The sequence below is a fragment of the Triticum aestivum genome, chromosome 6B, assembly GCF_018294505.1.
Source record: "Triticum aestivum cultivar Chinese Spring chromosome 6B, IWGSC CS RefSeq v2.1, whole genome shotgun sequence".
NCBI lineage: Eukaryota > Viridiplantae > Streptophyta > Magnoliopsida > Poales > Poaceae > Triticum > Triticum aestivum.
In genome coordinates, this window is record NC_057810.1 from 192,846,564 (window position 1) to 192,870,485 (window position 23,922).

Sequence of the window (23,922 nt, forward strand, 5' to 3'; positions counted from 1 at the left end):
GCTAGATAGTCATACTATCACAAGTTTCAAACTGATATTACAAATGCTAGGAGTAATGTTGCACCTACAAAGAGGGAATTATTAGGAAGTTTACGTAAGAACTTTCATTACTTTAGGTGGATGCAATATTATCGTACAAACTAAAATCCACCGCCCTAACAAGTCACTAATGGGCAAATAAATTTTTGAGTCTCTGGCGACTTGATGTTTCAAAAACAAATTCAGCTTTCTGCGGAGAGTTTGCCATTTAGAATTAGACACTTGCGGTGATCAGCACTCCGTTCATTGTTGCGCCAGAGAACGCCAAACCTCATTACCTTGAGCACACTTGCCTCTAGAACAAAGAACCTGGCCAATTTAATCTCAGATGTGCTGCCTTAGTAGTCGATCAAATCAATTTTTGTAAGATGGAGATCAAGGCATTCGATGAGATTGTTATAGTGCAGCACATTTTTCACTTTCGGGTCTTTTTTTATTTGTAAAAGAAGAGAACATATTAGAGCAGCTAGTTGTATAAGATTGTCGTGTCATCAAGAGGTACCAATATCATTCGCTCATACAATAGGGTTGGCTCTAAGGCTAGTGACATTTTTTCACTCTCTCTCTCTCTTTCTCTTTCCTCTCATTTACCTAGGAGCACGTGAAGAGGTTGGGCATTTGTTGCCTTCCACTATGTGGCCGATGCCATATTTCTCAAAAGTATGCCACATAATATGCATCGATGTCAAATCAAAAGATTTTGGCACCGCTCTAGTGATGTGGGAGAGTGAGCACCACTGTGCACACAGACCCACATGTTATAAACAAATCAATCAAACCAATGACACCAGCCTCTCCATCTCCCAAACAAGTGTTTTTTTATTGCCTCAGTCCTCTCCCTCTCCCACGCAAGTGTTTTTTAATTGCCTGAAATAATTTGGCACCAAAGCAAAGTAGGTGATCCAGATTGGGGCACCAGGTGAGCAATGGAGGGGCATTGATGCCAAATGCATCAAAAGTGTATTTGGCACGTGTTTTGGCCCACTTTGGTACTACCTCGTATTTAGTGTAAAATTTTGACCATAGATTTACCTAAGAAAATGCCAATGCATGTCACCAAAAATTATACTATTTGAAATTATGTTAAAATATGAATCCAATGATATAACTTTTAGTGACATGCATTAACATTTTGTCAGTTAAATCTATGGTCAAATTTTGATGTTACAAAATACGAAGAGTAAACCAGGACGGAGGTAGTACTTGCTCTTAGGCTAACCATGGAGTTACTAGTCTAAGTTACTTGCCACTATGACTAGCCTAGGCTACTAGTAGTACAACAACAACAAAATGATGCAGGTGATCACGTGACAAAAAATACTAAAAAGATTTCTTTTGGTGCAGTGCGTAGATGCAGTTTTGAACACTACACTTGTCATTGTAATTTGGGAAAATTGCGAAAGAATTGAGCTACGTTGTGATTACCATTTACTAATTGGAAAGAAGTTTCACCTTGATGAGTAGCTTCTCCATGCACGGAAAGCATGTAAGGAATCCAACAACTTGATCCAGATTGGGGCCGATAGATTTTATTGCCAAGATCTTCACTGTGTGCACAGACTGGGTCAAGCTTGTGGGGATCATTTTCTGGATGACAGTCGTAAATACATCAAGAAGAAATTAAAAAATGTGAATTTCAAGAAGACGGAGAAGAAGATGAGTGTTTTACCTGAACGATTACAGATCCAATAAAGAGTTGGAGAATTTGGCAGACGAGTACACCAACGCTATCAGTTTCAGCACGTCAATGACCCTGATTTTTGTTGGATCTTTGAGATCAGATACAAGCAATCTCTCAAGAAAAGACGCATTCTCAGTGACCATAACGTGGAACAGCTGGAGTGATCTCTTCCCAACTGATGTCCTATTGTGGGGCCAGAAGACACATAAATCCATCAGAGATTCGTCGAGGCGATGTGGAGGCTAATGAACCTGTGGATCTACTGAAGACGAAGGTACTCGAGCGTAGTACGGCTGTGGAGTAGGTGCTCCATAACCTTCTTCGAGATGCCAACATCGAAGAGGTCGAGCTGCTTGAGTTGAGGGAGAAGAAGGGCGTGCGCGACATTAATTTGGGGGAAATAGCATGAGCTAAAGCTAGCGCGGTGCAGCGTTGGCGTGAGGCAGAGCGCGGACGATGGCAGAGAGCGACACCGTCCAGCTTCAAACCAGACCTCCTCGAGCTAATCTAGGGCGGGGAATAAGAACCACTCGTCGAACTTGGCTTGGACCTTGCAGTTGGTACTGAACATGCGGATGTCAAGGCGTCTGGCTGGCCCAGGGTGTGACGAAAGGATCTTGGAGACTGCGGCCATGCGTTTGCAATCCCCATCGTAGAGGCAGCTGCCGATGGTGAGGTTGAGGGGGACACGACGCCAGAGGGGGCGCCACCGCTGGGAGAGCAGGGTGGTCTGCATGACAAATTTGGTGGGGAGGAGGCTGATGATGACGAGCAGCATGTCATCGGGAAGGCTGCTGATGAAGTCTAGGCTTGCCGGATGCTGTTTTGGCTTGAGCTGCCTTCGCTTGTTGGCTGCCTCGCCGTCCATCTCAGCCGGCGGCGATGCTGGTGTACACGTGTGCTTGGTGTGTATTGTGTGCTGGGTGTGCGCGAGTGCGTCCTTGTGTGCATGCCGCCGCGCAGTGGTGAAGTGTGCGCGAGTGCGTCCTTCATGCGGGGTGTGCCCTCAATTTACTAGCGTGCGGGGTGCTACCACGAGTGGTTTCAACTTTGTTTACTTCACCGCCTGTTAGATGGGCCTCTAGTTTACTTATTTTCACCCACTGCCACATGGGCCAGCACACGAATATAGAGAACACGAGCTGACAAGGCAGCATGTGGACTGGTTGACCGGTCAACTAAACAATATACGGAGCTATACGCTGACACAGTGAACGTATAATCCCTCGGTATAGAGAGATCGAGTGAGAGGGGAGGCCCGTGAGAGATAGTAGAGAGAGAGAGAGAGAGAAAAGAGGTACTCCCTCCGTTTGATAATGTAGTGCCTATATTTTTTAAAGTCAAAATTTTGAAACTCCGACCAAGTCTATAACGAAATTACTTATATCTACAATACCAAAGATAAATGATAGTATGAAGTAAGTACATGTTGTGATGAATCTAATGATCGTTCTAGATGTAAATGTTTTTCTCCACATATACCTGGTCAAACTTTTCTGAGGTTTGACTTTTCAAAATATCCATATGTTTATGGACGTGAGAGAGTACCTAACTAGAGAGAGAGAGAGAGAGAGAGAGAGAGAGAGAGAGAAATAGAAAGAGTGACTGAAAAAGTGTGTTTGCGTGTGTGAAAGAGACATGGACAACACACGATAAAGTATAGAAAAAGCGTGTGTGTCTTATGCAAACATATCACACATGCATCTTCGACAGTGGAAGCGAGGTGAGGAGATAGTGTGTGGTTGTTTGAAACCGAGAGAGAAAGACCCCTAGCACGTGGCCAAAAGAGGTCTAACAAACAAGGAAGAGAGGTCAAGAGAGACGTGTGGAGAAAATGCAGACATGAGGGGGAGAGAGTGTATGTTTGTGACAGAGAGATCCCTGGAGATCGTGATGGGACTATATGGGTGGGAGATCGAGTCACAAGGTGTGTGTGCGATAGAAGATACCCCGAGAGATATCGAGGTAGACTTATGGATGGAAGGAGACAATACATGTGTTCCTAATGGCTAGTGAGAGATAGACATACTTAGGGGGGGAGTGTGTGTGTGTGCCTATGATGGAGTGAGGGATTATGGTACTTAGGGGGGGGTGTCACATAGAGAGAGAACAAGGGCGGAGAGTGTTAGACAGGTCTATGTAGCACGAGCGAGATATGTGTATGTGTGAACCAGGGAGATATAAAATTTGAGAGAGATAGAGGAGCCCCGATACGGCTGAGTGGTGCGTCAGATAGCTGAGAGGGGGAAAGAGATACTCCATCTGTTTGATAATGCAGTGCACATAAATTTTTTAGAAGTCAAACTTTCGAAACTTTGACCAGGTTTACGCAAATATTATTTATATCTACAATACCAAAGATACATCATACAAAACTACATCTCTTGATGAATCTAATGATATATGTTTTCCATTCTAGATGTAAATGTTCTTCTCCACGTGCATGGTCAAACTTTGTGATGTTTGACTTTTCAATAAATCTATATGCTATGGACCGAAGAGAGTGCCTAAGTCGAGAGAGATCAAGTGCGTGTGAAGGAGAATGAGTGAGTGTGCAAAAAGAGAGTGTGTGTGAAAGAGAGAGGGACAACAAATAATAAAATAGAGTGTGTGTGTGTGTGTGTGTGTTCATTTCTTATGCAAACATATGACACATGCGTATCCGTGATAGAAAAGCGAGGTGAGGAGATACACTAAGATTGCTAGCGCGTGATTGTTTGCAACGGAGAGAGATACCCCTATAGCACATGTCCAATAGAGGTCTGGCCAACAAGGGACAAAGGTTGAGAGGGATGCATGGGGAGGGAGAGAGGGTGTGTTTGTGATAGAGAGATCCCCTCGAGATCGTGAGGGGATTATATGGGTGGGAGATCGAGGGATGAGGTGTGTGTGCGATAGAAAGATGCCCCGAGATAAATCAAGATAGACCAAGTGAGGGAAACAGGCAATGCACATGTTTGTGATGGAGACTAAGTATTAGTCATATACATAGGGGGGACTGCGTGTGCCTACAATTGAGTGAGAGACAATCATACTTAGCTAGGTGTGAGATTGTGTGTGTGTGTGTGTGAGAGAGAGAGAGAGAGAGAACGAGGGAGAGAGAGAAAGAGTTTTAGATGGGTTTATAGAGTGCGAGTGAGATAAGCATGTGTATGTGTGACCGATGGAGATGGAGAGTTTGAGAGAGGGGGGAAGAGCTCCGAGACGGCAGAGTGGTGCGTGAGAGAGTTACCGGCAACGAGCTAGGGAATTTGTGTGTGTACGCTAAGTGCACCCAAGATATTTAGCTTGGACTAGAGAATCATACATAGTGTGCCAGAGAGACCTATACATGGAGTCTGCATGCGAACTAGAAAGACCCCCCACACACACAGAGAGTGAGAGTGAGAGAGAGAGATAGGGAGAGAGACCGACAAGGTTTGTGTTTGGATGTGTGCGATAGAATTGAAGATTGTCGGCAAGAGAGAGAACAGGCGTCCGAGAGAGGGGAAGGTCACGTTTATGCATCAAAGACTGATATAAACCATGTTTCGATATAAAATTGCATTCAAATATTTGAATTGGAGAACATGTTGTTTGCAATCCACACATGAACGAAGATATGCATATCAAACAAGTTCATTAATTTGACTTTCAACATGTTCATGGAGTATTATAGTACAATACAACATGCTACTCAATTGAGGTGTTCAATTTTGGATTTAGTTCACTATTTTGACCTGGTGAACGAGCTATTTCATTGAATCGACATATTTCATTTTGGGTTTGATTCCTGTTTTTTGAGTGGGTCAACTATTTGTCATATAGTAAATTGTTAGCAACAAGCATGTAAAAACGCATTAGTCCTGAGCATCATCTCACCATCTAAAAAAGAAGTGGCAAGCTAATATTTCGAAATTTGATTCGAATCGACTTGGTAAGGTAGACGTGGATGCTCGTTCTCCCAAAATTTGAACGAACCGCTAAACACCCTCTGCTCGATGGAATTCGCTCGAGCAAATAAATGGGAGACGTGAAATTACCGGCCTATGTGGGACACGCATCAATTGGCCCGTTGTACATCGAGGGTAGGTTCGTAACTTCATCCAAGTGCGCCTTCTCCTCGGCCAAAATGACAGATGCCGAATAATTCATAAACCATGGGCGGCAAAACACCCTCTCATCGCCCGAAATTGCTCGCGCGGACTATTTAAAAACACGCCCTCCTCGCCCAAAATCGCTCGCACCCACTATTTGGGAGAAGCAAAGTTACTCTACTATCCCCAACCCTCAGCACACAGACCCAAGCCTAGAAGCCTAAAGGCAGGGGTGGAACTATAACCTCCCCCCCCACACACACACACATTTCAGACAAATGCGTCTGTTAGACATGATCCCCCTCCCAATTCCTCATTCATACATCATGGGCGCCAAATCACCTTCTCCCCGGAAGCTCCCTTCTCCCCAGCCGTGAAACCTCACCCCCTCCTCCATGGCGCCCCCACAGCACCAAATTCACCGCTGCCCTCCTCCCCAATGCCGGAGATGATGTCCGTTTGTTGTCATGCACTGGGTTGTGTGCCTCTTACTCCATGATCCGGAGTTGCCTCGACGACAGCCGCGTGAACCGTCCCAGAGCCGATTCACCCCCGCCATTATGCACGACGCTGGAGCGGCTCAAACTTCGGAAGCGTCCAGTGCCCCGGCATTGCTTCCCCGTAGCTGTCGAACGTCGCGACATCTCTGCTCTCCTGCCGCCAGTAGCCACTGCAATCACGCCGGCCTCACCGACTTGGCAGCTAGAGCTGCCTACTTCACCGGGCCGTAAGATAGGGTGTACACTCATCTTAAATCACTTTATTTAGGTGTCAGTTGTCGAAATTTTTATTCTGGGCCAATCGCTTCCCAATGGGAAGCAGCACCCCTCGAGGTGGTGGAGCTCCTAGGCTATCAGTTGGCTGGTGTCTAACATAAGGGTGCGGGGGCGCAAGTTCATCGCGGAAGTGGCACTTAGGTGGCTATCTTAGAGTTGAGTGGGTTGAAGGTACTACCGCCGCTGGATCTGGATGACGGCGAGTCTTTGTGGATTAGCCAGGGGTGGCGCAACCACGGCAGTGCGGTGGGGCGGGGAGTGGGGTTTTGGTCGGAGCCCTCGTGGCGAGGGATGGCGGAGGCAGGCTGCTCTGCCGGTGGTTGCTGGCTCTTCTGGGAAGATTCTGAATAGTGTCAACCGGGAGGCACAAGACGGCCATCAAGCCATCCGACGTAGATCGGACAGTACCAAAATAAAATAAAATCATGTGACCCCAATTTAGTTTTAGTCAACAGACGTGTGACCACTCTCGTACCTTACTGTTGATCTCTTAGGGTATTTCTTCATATCAGAGATATGTGTCATTCTTAACATTTTTTGTTTTCTGCATCTTCAGCCACACCGTCTTCCTTCTCATTGCAGCTGCTCCAACAAGGGAAGCATACACCGAAAGGGAGCTATAGTGCCCACTCAACAGTTCCCTGCATCAAATGTGTGTGCCTGACATGGACCGCCACAACAACTGCAGGGCCATCGACAAGTCATGATATGATGCTCACTCCTATTGATGGCGGCCAGATAGGTTGTACCCTCATCTTACTTGTGTGCAACATTTATGGCTCATCTAAGCATGGAAAATAGATTATCACATTTCATTGTACATTCATGCTGATCTCTTAAGAGTCTTGTTCAGGAGTTAACCCTGTTCCATAGTTTAGATAAGAGACTTGTTCTTTAGGTAACGTTGTTCCATAGTTATCATCCATCAGCCAATGATATACCATACGATGGTGATTATACCACTTCTACTATTACCTATGTTGTTCTTTAATACTTTTGTGTGCCATCTAGTTAATCTCGAGTACAAACGATACATATTCTGTAGCTTTCATCTGTGTTCTCCCTTTAGTTTTTGAGACCCGTTGCTGCTAGTTAAGCCCAGTCCTACTATTTATGTCGTATCCTACAGACACTCATTACATAAACCTAACTACTAGTTGTCTTCCATGCATGTCTGATATAATTACACACACTGATATATCCACAAGAACCTCATGGAGCAATGTAACGGCCAACAAACTTGACGTCAATGATACCCAATATGATGGAACATGTAAAGGCAGTTCTTCAGAAGACTTGCAGAAAGATGCCGAATCCTATTCACCCACAAGGTCCGTACTCTAACTTGGCATGTGATATGGGTACAACATGCATATAATGTCCTGGAGTGCATGTACTTTGTTCTAATGCCATGTGCTTAGCCTGCTGATCATGCATGTAAATATGTCATGCCTTCTTGTTTTTCAGTACCTATTCCATTCATGATAACATGTTTTCAAATTCAAGTATTGTCATTCTACTCTGTCGCAATGTCATCTGCTTAGTTTGGACATCATGCTTATGAATATCTTATGCATTGTTATTCATCAGTATATACTTCATCTGTCTACCATACCATGTTTTTTATATTGAAGTGTTGTTCTAGTGGTCTGTTGCAATGCCATCTTAGTTTTCCAATCATACACGCATATGTTACCTTAGTGTTTTTCTGTATGTATTCCGCTATCATACAGTTTTACATTCAACCAGTGTTTTTTTACTCTGTTGTCATGTCGTATCCCTAGCTCTTACATCATACTCCCTTCATCCGGATTACATGTCGCAGAAATGGATAAGAATGGATGCATCTAGAACTAAAATACGCCTAGACACATCCATTTATTTCCGGATGGAGGGAATACATGTCAATATGTCATGCCTTTCTATTCTTCAGTACCTATTCCATCTCTTTGTTGTAGCATGTTTTATAACTGAAGGCATGCAAGGGGAAGACGACTATGTTAGAATCTGAAGGGTTACAAACAAGGTCTTTGCAAAAGATCGAAACGCCAGGAGATAGTAAACCAACTCCAGTGTTCATAGATACTTCTCCATCACAGAGAAACCCAACTCCTACTAATAATAAGCAGATTCAAGTGGCCAAAGAACTAGTCCACTCCAGTGTAGCAAAAATATGTCCACTCCATCTAAAAAGCGTGTGCGTATCCTCACATCATGAAATTTTATAGCATTCAGATCATATTTTCTACATGTTTATTACCCATCTCTCTTTTAGAAAATAAGCTTAAATGATAGAAGTTCTAAACTGGGATCGTGTTCGAGGAAAGTATCTTGCGGGAATTCTCTGTGCTCCAATTTTGATGTAAGTACCTATTGTATATCAATAAATTTTTGCATTAGCATGTGTTTTGTTAATCGGCGTGAATCCAACCTTTAGCTGATCTAAATTTACTTGTAGCAAAATGTATAATTAAAGGCGACAATATTGATTTTTGTAAGGAAAACTGTCTGGTAGTTTTGCATACTGAGCTGCATGAGTGTACTATCTCATATCACACACATTACTAAATTGTAGTGTTGTTCTGGTTGCCCAATCATTCATTGTGTCAATGTTGCTTTCCTATTACCTTACATGGCTGATGATAGTTGTGCCATATTGTGTTAATTTGGTGTAGGCTGGTGTGGTCTGGTTGCCCAAACGTTCATTGTGTCAATGTTGCTTTCCTAATTATCTAACCTGGCCAATGATATCAATGCTAGTGTGTTAATTTGGTGCATGCTGCTGAAAATAAGAAGACAAACTCTAAAAACACCAAGGCAACCCCATTGTCTCTTTCCAGTAAATCTAGGCCACGTAATATGGCAATAACTCTTGATTAATCTGTTCGGTTCCCCTCCTAATTTATGTTATGATGCAGTGGTCGAGACACTCTCCACTATTAATAATACAAGCCTGCCAAAATTGCCATCTAAATCTGTTGAATTTTCTCTGTCTCGAATCCAACAAAAAAATGTATGTTTGTGAACAAATTACTGGCTGAAGCAATCATGGAAATCATGGAGGAATCAGAGATGCACATTCTTGCACAACAACAACTGATCAATGATTTCAGAGACAGTGTAGAAAAGAAGGAAGAACTTGCTCATATGCTTATGAGCGTCATCTGTGATGTCATTGCAGATTGTGAGGTTGTAGATCATTAAGTTCTGCTCACTTATTTGCACTGACATCAATCTTTGATTGCACAGTGGATCTAATTTCCTGTAATATATGCTGGATGTGCAACTTTTTTCCTTGTATGTCGTACGCTTTCTTAGTGTGCCTCGCATTCCAGCTAACTGGTCGCTAGGAAGGCAAAAAAAGTAATGAAATTATAGTTAGCACGAACGGTCATGTGCCCTATATGAAGGAAGCGGCCCACTGCCCTTAATGGGCTTCCCTAATGGGCTCGCATGGGCCAAAATTCTCATAGGCCTTTGATTGATCGGTTTTTGTCCTGTCCATAATTGCTCGTCGTAATGGGCTGAAATTATAGTTGGGCCAGAATCAATGTTATCTAATTGGGCCAACTGACATGTTTGAACTTTAAAGGGCCCATTAAGTTAATGGGCCGTAACCAGGCCGAAAGCACTATTGAGCTGCTATAATCGAAACGAGCCATCAGTTAATTCTCGGCCTGTTACCTCCCGTCTCATTAACAAGACGATATTGAAGCGGGCAATAAGTGGGCCCATTCGACTTCACGGGCCGTTAACAGGCCGATACTAAGGTCGGGCTATTTATGGCCCAACTGTATTTTGGGCCTTTAGCAGGCCGAAAGAGACAGCTGGCTAGTACTGGACCATGAAGAGCATGGGCCGCTAAGAGGCGAAAGTCAGGTCAGACTTTATATGACCCAACTGTGTTGTGGGTCTTTAGCAGGCCGAAAGAGAAACCGGGCTGGTATTGGTCATGAAGAGCATGGGCCGTTAATTGGCCAAAACTCAGGTCCAACTGCAAATGGCCCAACTCATTTATGGGCCGTTAACGGGCTGAAAGACACACCGGGTTGGAAATTGGCCCAACACTTAAATGGGTTGCTAAAAGACCGATAGACATACATCCTGAAAATTGGCCCATCCATTGAATGGGCCATTAACAAGCTGAAACCACATGGGCCGATATTGAGCCCAAATATATAGCGGGCGGTTAATGGGCTTGAACTGACGATGGGCTGCAACTGTGTGAAATAGTTAACGGGCCAAATTGGCACATCTCGTATGGGTCATAGGCTTAAATGGACCAGACACAAGTAGGCCCTATATGGGCCGGCCTGCTAATTTTGACCGGGCCGGCCTCTTTCACCTAAATGGGCCACTGTTGGGCCTTGCCACGTGCCAACCTATCATAGGCGCCTCCCGTACAATGAGTGGATGACATCTGTCCCAACGCTGAGCTGACACGTGGATCCTCCGGCGAATAAGAATTTTACACGTGGAAAATCCCCATTGGTCGATGTTGTTAACGGGTTATCGGATCCAAACTGGAACCCGATAGCTTAACGGTGTCCCGTTACGGTGGATGTCACGTGTCAGTTACCCTTGACAAAAACACTTCCATGACACGCCATTTATCGTCCTGGAAGTGGACACTTCCGTGATGATAATTTTGGTATTGTCATGGAACACTTCTACGACAGCACATGTATGACTATCTTGATTCTGTCATAAAATCGTCATGGATGTACATGCATGACAGAAAACGTGACCTACTATGACAACACGTATCATCACGGAAGTGTATTTTTTTTGTAGTGTCTCTCAACATGCAAAATGTCCACTTCAACGTCGCACTTAGCAATGCATTTAACTCTTCTCTCTCTCCCACTAAGCCATGCAAAATCGGTCACATAAGCTAGTCATGCATTTAACTTATAAATTATAATTATTCTTGCATTGTCTATGCATGCAACACTGCCACAATGTCATTTTAACTATAATTCAGAAGTTTTTATTCTACTTTTAGACCCTTTCTTTTATTGATTTTCAAGCATATATTTTTTCATCAGATTTAGTTATTTTTAGCAACTAGTTACGCATTTTTTAACAAAACTTACTGCAGCAATGTGCAAGGAGAAAGTCATCCCCACTACTCTATTTATCTTGACATGCACACATATTAACTCAACTATCATGCCATATCAGCAAGCATTGCAATTAAACTACCGAATTTCCCTGCTCTACCGTGATGCCCTATCATCACTTATGTTTTCATTTTTTTTCCTTCAGTTTACTAACCATGAGTCCATTATCTCCTCCATGCATAAAGAAGTAGCAGAAATGGTTGGCTATTCACACCCTCACTATCTCATTGATATTCTACCTCTCCACGAAACAAGTCTAGGAGCAACATCTAAAGGCACTGCTTCATTCTCTCCTAACATGTCCTTCTCACATGAATTCTTTTAATAAATAGTAACGACCTCATCACTTGACGAGGATTCATTATTTTTTACTTCCCTTGCTCGATCTCTTCCGTAAACACAGACCAACATGAGTACTGTACGACTATACATACCTAGAGGTTCAGATGCCGACGTTTGTGCGAGAAGACAGTGGCACCTAGTTTGTTGTAGCCGTAGATAACGTTGGTGCCGAGATAGGGACAACAATGAGGTGGAACGAAAGGGTGGAACGAAAGGGTGAAGCGCTACATGTCATCGATCATGCCGACCAAATAGGACGGGGGTGCCATGATTGCTGGGCGTACTGCCGCTGAGGATGTTGTCGCAGGCAACACCATGAAGCCACCACGATCAGGCCATCTGACCCACCTTCTCCCGTAGTGTCATGCAGCCCAGCAGGGCCAGGCATGCGCGCATCTCACATCTCTTAATGTCAGTCTGATTTCGATTCGCTACACGAGCAGGTCATTGCATGGCGTCACCGCCGCTATGGTACCTGGTTGGCCTTCGCCTGCACGCTCCACCTACTCCTCACAATATCTGTTGATTCAACCGCATCACATTCAGTTGTTGTAAAGGGGAGAAACAATCTTCAAGTATGGTTCTTAAATGTCATGCTTCCTTTGTACTGTTTCTAGCATAAACTGCCACGACGTCTATTTTACGATCTAGATGCTATACATACATATAGCAATATGTAAATTCAGCGAAGTCTCATACCCGAGAAAGATTAGTGTTGGGAGTTCACTCAAGGTGCAGACATGTAATTTGTATTGCAGTATTAATAGTTACTTTTTTTATTAGCAGCACATCAGATGTATTGTTTTCTTTTAATTGAGATGATCAAAGGTAAGATCTTCTACAAATTTGATCAGAGAACTGACCGTACTAAGTAAGTTGATTTCATTCAGAGTTACACATTAAATCCAAGCCATCTTCTGCTGCAAAACATTTCTTATTTTTATTTTCTCTCTTTTTTAATTTTTTTTGAAAGAAAAGGTAGAGATCGCTCTACTTATATATTTCAAAAAGGCCACAGCCTGGGGGACAAAGTAGTCCAAACAGAAACAAGAGAGATGCACCAAGGTGCAAAAAGATAGAGAGGGGAAAAGAAAAGAAAAGAAGAGAAGGACATCAGGAATTACATCATGATTAGTTGGACAAACAAAGTGCCCAAGTCCTCAACTTGTCTTTATCCTGTTGCTGCCTAGCTCTGTGCAGCCAAAGGCGAAGCAAATCCGTAGCATAGAACCTTGTGTATTGGTCAGACCAAGAGGCACCATTGAAGACACGGTCGTTCCGAGCATGCCAAAGAGTGATGACGCATGCAGCAAGGGGGACATTCCATTTCTTCTTGAGAGAAGGCTACAGGGAAGTGCGTTCGAAGAAAGATAGAAGATCAGGTGAAGCACAGGCCAACGAATTCAGATGCAGCTTGCCCCAGAGATGTTCGGCAGATCGACATCGTAGCACTACATGTTCAATGGACTCCACAGCAGGACAGATATCACAATCAGCATTGGAGACAAGCGCAGACCAGCCTTTTTTGAACATGTTGTCCCTCGTGTTTAAGCACCCATAGAAAGCCAGCCAGAGAAAAACCTTGTGCTTGTTAGGAATAACCTTATCCCAAATCCACTGCGCAAAAACACACTGTATACCCCGGAAGGTGAGCATCTTGTAGAAATAATCTGTAGCAAGTTCTTTCCCCATGAGAGAAGAGACCCGACGATCAGCATTGGCGACGGTCGAAGTTACATCTGCGATGAGGTCAAGAAGGACCTGCAGCTTCTGTGCCGCTGTGTGCGAGAGATTTGGGTGCAGTTGTATATCCCAACCATTCTGAGTTATCTGCGAGTGGATAGAACATAGCTTGTCCTTGGCAAAAGAGTACAGCACTGGCAGTGCAAACATCAACCTTCCAACCTCAAGCCACTGATCCTGCCAGAAGGAGACGAGAGCCCCGGAGCCAAGCAAGCATCGAGAGGAGGACAAAACCAGCGGAATGTAAACTTTTAGACCTTTCCAAAAAGCAGTGTCATGCGAGCTGTTGCCACTGGGTAAGTTATTTCTACAGTATTGTAAGGCCAGCCATTGATAACAGGGTATGTCTAAGGACTAAAGAACTTTGGCCACAAACTTACACATCATAGCTTGGTTGTGAGAAGAGAGATCCCTAACTCCCAGGCCACCCGCACATCGTGGCTGGATAACTCTGTCCCAAGCCACAAGACAGTGGCTGCCCGAGGTTGTGCTCTTCCCTTGCCAGAAGAAGGCACGCAGCAAGCCCTCCAGTTTATTGATGGACTCTTTTGGCCAAGGAAAGCAAGTCATGAAATAACTTGGAATGCCGGTAAGCATCAAGTTGATCAGCGTTAGCCTGCTTCCCCATGAAAGAAAAGTAGCTAGCCAGCCCGACAGCCTCTTGTCCACTTTATGGATCACTGGTAGGAGCATGCCATGTGTAACCTTATTCAGAGACAAAGGCAGACCGAGGTATGTGCACGGGAAGGAGGAGACTGGGCATCCAAGAAGGTGAGCAATCTCCATAGCAGTATCAGTTTCAACTGAAACTGGGACCAAAGTGCTTTTGTGAAAATTTATCTGCAGGCCAGAGAAATCTGAGAAGGCGGAAAGTATGTTTTTGATAACTTGAGCTTGCTGCAAAGTTCCCTGGAAAATGAGCAGAGTATCATCCGCATGTTGCAAGACAGGAAACAGAGCATCTGAACCAAGGGGTGCAGCAAGTTGCCGGCCTGGAAATGCATGCAGCATAGGCGTTGGAGCACATCCGCAACCAAGATGAATAGGTAGGGAGAGAGAGAATACCCTTGATGGAAGCCCTTCTTGGCAGAAAAAACATCACCAAGCTCTCCATTCATTAAAACACGTGACTTGCCAGTGGATAGAAGGGAGGAAATCCATTGTATCCACCTCTGCGGGAAGCCTTGAGCTTGAAGAATCTGCAAAAGGTAGCTCCAACTCACACTGTCGAAGGCCTTTTGAAAGTCCAACTTTAAGGCGATAACTGGCAGCTTTCTTTTGTGAGCAGTTTGAACCATCTCAGTGGCTAGGGCAAAGTTTTCAATGATCGAACGACCTTTCAAAAAACCGGATTGCAGGAGGTGCACCAAATCTGGTATATGGCGTTCAAGCCTGTTTGTTAAAACCTTGGAGGCCAATTTTGGCAAGCTGTGAACCAAGGAGATAGGTCTGTACTCGCCCAGGGCAAGCGGGGTATCTTTCTTAGGCAGCAAAGTGATATAGGCCATATTAATACCTTCGAGCGAAACATTGTTTGCATGGAAAGCAGAGAAGAACTTTAGGATATCGTCCTTGATCAGGTGCTTAAAGGCCTTGTAGAACTCATTGGTGAAACCATCCGGGCCAGGGCTCCTGTTATTTGGGGCCCCATTGATGGCAGCCACAATCTCAGCCCAAGTAAAAACATCCACGAGCTCGGTCAGGTCCGTTGGCGCATATAAGGAGCTGAGTTAAACTGTAGGCAAAGACACCGCTGGCTGACCTAGCAGGCTTTTGAATTAGCTGGTAGCCATGGACAACTTGAGGTTGTTTTGTTAGATCTCAACGCCATCTTGAATAAGGACCCTAAATTTATTTCTACGGGCCTGGCAGTTAGCAGCAGCGTGAAAGAACTGGCAGCTTTCATCTCCAGAGACGCACCAACGAATCTTGGCGCGGCGACGCCAAAGAGCAGCTTGCCATAAAACTAACTGCTCGGCCTTGGCAGAGGCGATCTCCCGAAGCACAACTTCAAGAGTTGAGAGGGGGTGCCTTTCCTCAACAGCATTCAGGAAATTCACCACATGCTTGTTGTTATCTATGTAAACTCTTAGGCTAGATTTCTTCCGGCTCCAAGCGTGAATGGCAGTTCTGACTCTTCTCATCTTGAAACTGATGACAGAAGCTGGAGAAAGCATGGTTCTGTGGCCCCTAGTCCAGCTGTCAGATATGATGCTCCTAGTTTCTTCCATAGCAAGCCAGTGGTTTTCCATCTTGAATAAGATGCTTCTCCTGGCGCTAGTATCAAACTGAACCAGAACAGGTGTGTGGTCAGAAGTAGTGGCCGGCATGACGGCGACAGTGGTATGCAAGAAACCCAGGTTCCAAAAAGCATTGACCAACACCCGATCCAACCGAACCAGCGTAGGGGTGTCTCGTTTGTTGGACCAGGTGAAAATTCTGTTATCCAACTGAATATCATCCAGGGCGTTATCCCTGACCCAGGCATTGAAAGTTTCCATGACACTCCAGTTGATAGCACCTCTGGATTTTTCAGAAGCAAAGCGGTACATGTTGAAATCACCCACGACCATCCACGGGGTCTCAGCTGGCACGGTAATATTATTCATAGCTTCAAAGAAAAGAGGTCTCTCCCGATTCAGACAGGGGGCATACACTGATGTGAGCACAAAAGCATCCTTGGTAGTTGTGGAGGAAAAGCTGACAGTAACATGATACTTGTGTATTGAGACTGGCTGGCCAGTCACCATGGTTGAGTCCCAGGCAACAAGAATGCCCGCTGAGGCACCATCAGTAGGGTAGGCCGCATGACTATAGAGATTGGCAGTAAGAAAGTTGTGTGGCTTGAACTGAGTGAGAGCTTGCAGTTTTGTCTCAGCGGACGTTCGAGGCCGGCCGGCGAGGAGACAAAGCTGTAAGCAGCTCGTGAGCTAAACCCTGATGGTGGCGCGGCGGAGCACTCAGCGGGAAGTGGCTGCCATGGCTAGGAGCAGCGCACGACAGGAAGGTGGACGTCGTGTCCACGCGGACCACGACGTGTTCTGTGGCCGCCGGCGCCGGAGAGGCGGACGACGGGAGTGCAAGCGCCTCCTAGCTCAGCTTAGCCATTTGGTAGCATCCATCGGCCACGCGCCTGGAGGAAGGGCAGCAGCCGTGCTTGTCACCCCGCCAGCAGCAGAAGGCGCCGGTGATGAGGGAGCACGTACGGTGGTGGCCAAAGTCTCTCAATTTTTCTCTCACCATGTGCACATCTCTTTCTAATTGTTTATTACACTATCATCCCGCTGCAATGGCTGGATATTGTTAGACTAGCCACAATGGGTAGTAACATACACATATTCCTAGACTATGTTACTAACTTCACAGTGGGTAGTAACATAAGTGTGGTAACATGCAAAGCTTCATTTATTAGGTTATAGACTCATATTGTATGTTTTTTTGAAACGGAGGCAAAAGCTTTGCCTCATCCATTAAATAAGAGAGAAAAGAGTTTGTTACAAGTCACCCAATTACACGGCATGCGGATTATTATCGCAAAATTAAAGACCCTAGCTTTTTTGCACCGGCGACGATCCAAAGGTTGGCCTCAGTAGAGATAGAGGAGAGCAAGATTGTCGGTGGAGCACTCTTATGTTTGAAAACTCTTGCATTACGCTCGTTCCAAATTGTCCATGACACGAGCATGGTGAGGGATGCCTTGGCTTGTCGGTTTGGCGTGCCGTCGACGCAAGTACTCGCCCACCAATCTTTAACTGAGTCAAAGAAGGGCCAAGCGGAAGTGTCTAGCCCGAGAATGAGGAATTTCTCGATGAGCAATGACCAAAGCCTTTGAGTATAGCGGCATTTGTAGAAGAGGTGAGGTCCGCATTCTTGCACCCTCTTGCAAAAAGGGCAAATATCACAATTTGGCCACCCACGCTTTGCCAACCTATCGGCGGTCCAAATTCTATCTTGGAGCGCCAACCAAGCAAAGAATTTGATTTTTGAAGGTGCCCAAGCCTTCCAAACCATCTTATCCATGGGTGAGAGGACCATCCCTATGTATTGCGCCTTGTATGCAGAGGCCGCCGAGTATTGCCCACTTGCCGTATGTTTCCAAAGGATGTCGTCCTCGGTGAGATCGTCGAGATGGACCTCAAGGAGGAGCATCCAAAGAGTGAAGAACTGTGTGACGTGCTCAACAGAAACAACGGTGGAGGGTTTGATCTTGAGTATCCACGCATTGTGCTTGAGCGCCTCCCGCACCTTCCAATTTTTTCTCTTGGAGGCCTCATAGATGAGCGGAGCAATGTCCTTAGGCTTGCGTCCAAGGAGCCAAGGAGAGTCCCAGAAGGGGGTCTTCGCGCCGTTACCAACGATGATGGTGGTGGAAGCATAGAAAAATTTGAGGTCCTCCTCGTCGCATGGGTTTCCCATCCCCACCCACATCTTGGTGGCATCCTTCCATTCATACCACAGCCACCGCAACCTGAGAGCCCGAGTGAACTTGTTGGTGTTGAGAACCCCAAGCCCCCCATACTCAAGAGGCGGCAAACAATCTCCCAATTCACCTTGCATTTTGCCCCCGTCGTCTTGTCCGAACCAGACCATAAGAAAGCTCTCTCGAGCTTGTTCACAGTAACTAGCTAAGTTACTATAACTATCTCTCTCCTCATTAACTCACTGCCACGTAAATAAATTTGCTGAGTTGGACTCGATGTTACTGCTGAAGTTACTCCCACTCTGGCTAGTCTTAGTCGAACTTGACAAAATCTAGTTGGAAAGAGGATGGGAGAGGGGCCATAGTGAAATTCCGGAAAGGGACCTTTGTGTTTGGGAGGAGGCCACGTCTCCCCGTAAAAATCAATCTATAGCAATCTCCTTGTGCGTGTAGCATTTTTGGCCTGACACACCAGCCCCCACCTTGCTCGCGTCGCCCTCCCCCAAAACCCTCCTCCGCCGCCGCCGCCGCGGCCACGATCGCCATGTCCGGGCCAATCTGCCCCACCACCGACCCCGTCGGGGAGGACACGACGGTACCTCCGAGGATGCTGCACGGGCTGGCTCCGGAGACGCTGAACCTCCACTCGCAGACGATGCTCACATTCCTCTACTCCTTCCTCCCCAAGCCGCCCGTCTCCACAATCGCCCGCCTGCGATGCGACGCCACGGCCGCCGCCGCCGCCGAAACCGCCGACCGCCTGAGCCGCCTACCCGACGATATCCTCCGTCGCGTCCTCTCTTGCCTCCCCGCCAAGGACGGCGCGCGCACCACCGTGCTCTCCTCGCGCTGGCGCGGCCTCTGGCGCTCTGAGCCGCTCGTCCTCGTCGACACCCACCTCCTCTCCAGGGGCGACGCGGAGTGCCGGCCCGCCCGCGCCGGTGCCGTCTCGCGTGCCGTCACCGACGCCGTCTCCGCCGCCCTCAAGGCACATCCTGGGCCATTCCCCTTCGTCAGCCTCACCTGCAGCTTCATGGACGCCACAGACCGCCGCGTGCTCGCCCGCTGGTTCCAGATCCTCGCCACCAAGGGCGTCGACGAGCTCGTCTTCGTCAATCGCCCCTGGCCCCTTCCCGGCCTGCCCCTCCCATCCTCGCTCTTCAGCTGCGCCTCCCTCTCCCGGCTCTGCCTTGGCGCCTGGGTGTTCCCGGACACCACCGCCCTCCCACGCGGCGCCGGCTTCCCCAACCTTCGGGAGCTTGTGCTAGGCTGCGTCGTCATGAAGGACAAAGACCTGGAGTTCTTGCTTGCCGTGAGCCCCGTGCTGGAGATCCTCGCGTTCCATGGAAGCCTGGCCTCATTGCACGCTCGTATCTCCAACCAGAGCCTACGGTGCGCGCAGTTCTGCTTGTCCATCCTGGAGGAGGTCGCCGTGGTGAACGCCCCAAGCCTGGAGCGTCTCTTCCTCTGGAGAAATTGGAGCGAGCGGGGCCACGTAGGCGCAATGAGCACGACAGTCAAGATCGGCCATGCCCCTAAGCTGCGTGTGCTGGGATATCTGGAGCCAGGAGTGCACATTCTGCAGATCGGCAGCACCATCATCAAGGTACGCGCAACGGCATGTCCACTCATATCTCAGATTGCATTTCTTTTCATGAACAAGGTATCTGCACGAAGCAATAGATGAGTCAAATGCTAAAAGCGAACAATGTTCTAGAATCCAGTTTATTCAGCAGTAGTTATAGTGTTATACAGTCATACTATGTACCGACACCGAGTAAGATTAGCAAAAACGAGCAATTGCCATGGTAAACCGAAATATTGGGTAATTACTCAGTCAATCGATTACTGGATGGATTACACAGTGAGTATGTATGACTGCTTGTCTAGGATTTAGAACACTGGTAATCATACATTTGGCTTACGGTGATATGGATTGATGGCTGAAACTTTGAACAGTGTAACATATGAGTTCTCGGCCATATATCATTTCCAATTTCCCATCTGTTTATTGCTCATTTGCAGTTACAAGTCATAGCTCCTTGATCCTCATTTACAATTACATAATTGCTTGCTTATAGTAATTTGCCTCAAGTTTCGAACCTTTTGCACCCCTTCCTTCTGGTTAAAATTTTGCATGATTAATTGATCTCCAGTTATCCGTTTCTTTCATGAGGTGGTCCTGCTTTTCGTACTCTTAGACCAAACTAATGTGTTTTTACTTTTAGTATACATCCAAACAATAGAATCAAAGGATAGTTTCAATTCTGTTAGTATACAAGAACCCTTTTAAGGTACTCTACTTGTCTCTTAGGAGGTAAGAGATGATTATACATTCTTAGCCGTTAATTGATTAAGGGTAAAATTTCACCATGTGGCCATTCTATCTATAGCATGTTATATCACTTTTTAGAAAGTTAGGGTTTTTATAAGGATTAGTTATCTTTTTCTGTGTGTTAAGGATTCACTAATGATTTCCTTAATGGCCGGGTGATTTCTCTTATCTTTTACAAGATTTAAAAAAACTTGCTAAATTGTACTCCCTCGATGAAGAAATATAAGAGCGTTTAGACTTTAGTGATCTAAACGCTCTTATATTTCTTTATGGAGGGAGTACATGACATATATCTCTTTACCATTTGGATGCTTATTTCTTCCATCAATGGAAGGTTGCCTAGTTCCTCGTAGGTCTAGGCTTTTATACCACTACCTCTTTACCTATTCTCATGAAGCATTGAAAGTGCAGAAAACAGCAATCTGCTCGTGCTTTATCACATTGATACCTTCTTTTTGTAGCACTGGCTTTGAATATATAGGGTGTCGGAAAAGCATGTTGTGACCACAATATCCTAACATTACTTTTTTCTTCTATTGCTTTGAATCATGTTTCTTTAAATATTTTTGAACTATTTAGAGATATTTGTTTTGATGAACTATATTTTAATGTTTTTGGTTCCCAGTATTAGAATCCAAAACCCGATCATTTCTGTCATTCTGTGTTTGTATTTGATATCGCAATACCAGTAATGTATCTTTCAGAAATTAATAATACATGCAGCTTTATTGACGAAAATCCAAATCTGAGCCCGAGCTCATCTGCACCTGCGCTCACCAAAAAAATCAAAATAAATACTAAAAAAATTCAAAAAATTCCGAAAAAAATTGGGGTGGTGGACAATTTGATGCGTGAGGTGCGCCCTAATTTTCAAAACATTTGGACTTATGTGCAGCTCTCAGCAAAAAAGACAAATCGGAGGTCTGTAAAAATGTGTACTGTTCATATACTGTTTTGGTCTGATTTGTCTTTTTTGCTGAGAGCTGCACATAAGTCCAAATGTTTTGAAAATTGGGGCGCACCTCACGCATCAAATTGTCCACCACCTCAATTTTTTTCGGAATTTTTTGAATTTTTCTGAATTTTTTACGATTTTTTTTTTGAACGGGTGCAGATGCACCCGGGCACCGAAACGCCGCACTCCTTTATTGAGTCCTAATGTTAGGTCTCAAATATGTCCGGTGCACCTTAAACACTATATTAATCTGTTATTCTAAATAGACGCAAGTACCCAGTCGATCACCGCATAATTAGCACATGTAAGCTGGTAAGGTCACCGAGCAAATAACCTTTACCAAATGTTAGAAGATTAAATGTCAATCGTGTGTGATCAATTTATGCTCTTTCGATGCATTGAAGGCTGGAACAAAGGCGAGCGCACGTACAACTGTGTCAAGCCTCCAGATGTTGGCTTTGCAAGTGTATTTTGGAGATCACACTCAAGTCAAGATGCTTCCCAGCTTCCTCAGATGCTTTCCTAACTTGGAGACGCTGATTGTCGAGGTAACATTGCCCCCCCCCCCCCCCCCCCCCCCCCGCGCGCGCTGTAGAGCATCATCAGTACATTGACACATGCAGCTGAACTATTTGCTCACCCAAATTGCAGTCTTTTCTTGAAGAAAACACCAGCAACCGTCGTCTCAAGTTCTGGCAGGAGACAAGTCCTATTGAGTGTGTCCAGTCGCATCTCAAGACTCTGTCTTTCTGTGAGCTACAAGGGAATGATAGTGAGTTTGATTTCATCATGTTCGTCGTGGAGAATGCACCGAAGCTGGAGAGGTTGATCATCCAAATTAAACTAGACCTAACTTACACTGAGAGGCAAGTGGTGGTTGCCAAACTGGGGGATCTTAGTTGTGCTAATTGGGCCAACACAAACTGCAAAGTGCGATTCGAGGTCAGCAGCAATCCTATCGGAAGTTCTTGGAGCATCGAAGCGGGATCAGATTTGTCTTCTGATGATCCTTTTTCCTGCCTCTGAACTCAAACATGCCTGCATACTTCGGCGCCCAAGTTTTTACAAGAAGCGCAAGTGTTCTGCCTGCAGTATCCATTCTGGGCAATGGTTTTGGTTGTTGGAATGTGCTCTGTGAAGGCAGGGCAGAGTTCTGTTGGACAGGGTTCTACTTCTACTAGCATGGGTAGCTTTATTTGCTAAATTTATATGTAGCATATTCTATTTAGAGCCTACCTGAAGCTGTTGCTGCTATCGGAGTGATGACTGATGTAATCAATGTCATGTGTTTCGTTGATGTTGCATCACAAAATTGTGTAGCGGCTAGAACTCCTTAACCCAATCACGAGTTGGGTTTTCGCACCAGGTAGTCCTTGTATGCATCCTAACTTGTCTCGGGCTGAAACCAAGCCGGATTTCAAATCATCTACTCCATCTTGTTAGCCTAAACGGCACCAGATTCCTTGATTGGCATTCCAAATTTATCCCCTATCTCGCACGCCGCAAGGTATTCTTTTGGAATGTTTTGGCCTTGTATATAGATAATATAGCTTCTGTATATCTTCGCATATGTATACAGATATATTTATCGACGTGACGTGACACACCTGTTTGCTTCTGTATATCTTCGCATGCGTATACAGATATACTCCCTCCGTTCCTAAATACTGTATAAGTCTTTACTACAAACGGAGCAAAATGAGTGAACTACACTCTAATACTCCCTTCGTTCCTATATAAGTCTTTGTAGAGATTTTACTATGGACTAAGCTGTATGTTCACTCATTTTATAAGACCACTTCACCAGCTGTATGTTCGTTGATGTATATCTTAACATACGTATTACTATAACTAAGCGCCCATTTTCTTCACCAGCTGTTATGGCCAGGAAAAAAGATGGGGGTTGGAGATTATGTATTGACTACAAGCAATTAAATTTCTTGGCTTTCAAAAATAAATTCCCAGTGCTAGTCATTAAAGACTTACTATATGAGTTAAACAGAGCAACAATTTTCACAAACTTGGATCTTAGGTCAGGTTTCCATCAAATCAGAATGCCAACACCTGATATTCCCAAGACAACATTCCGAACGCACTTGGGGCACTATGGATATACTGTTATGTTATGCCCTTGGGCCTTACTAATGCCCATGCTACTTCTCAAAATTTAATGAACAGTGTGTTGCGCCTTAATTTTTTTTGAAAGATTCAGCATCACTGGCATTCATTGATAGTAGCAGGAAGCAACGGAAAACAACAAGGTGATGAAGGTCCTAGGACCGGAGGATCCGAAGATCCAAAGCAAAAAGAAAAAACCCAGCCTAAAAGCTGCAGCACAACACTCCATACAATCCATACTAGACATCGTAGCTCCGACTCCGACGATGAACTACTAAGGAAAACTAGGCACGGTTGGCGTCACAAAGGATCAC

The 23,922-nt window shown here is 45.3% G+C and overlaps 1 protein-coding gene across 1 annotated transcript; it reads left to right on the forward strand.

Moving 5' to 3' along the window:
• The first annotated feature begins 18,646 nt into the window (after positions 1 to 18,646).
• LOC123136525 (putative FBD-associated F-box protein At5g56700) lies at positions 18,647 to 22,947 on the forward strand. The gene is made up of 3 exons (XM_044555924.1): positions 18,647 to 19,806; positions 21,895 to 22,038; positions 22,142 to 22,947. Exons 1-3 carry the CDS (start codon positions 18,745 to 18,747, stop codon positions 22,514 to 22,516), a joined length of 1,581 nt encoding a protein of 526 aa, XP_044411859.1. The 5' UTR covers positions 18,647 to 18,744; the 3' UTR covers positions 22,517 to 22,947.
• The last annotated feature ends 975 nt before the right edge of the window (positions 22,948 to 23,922 follow it).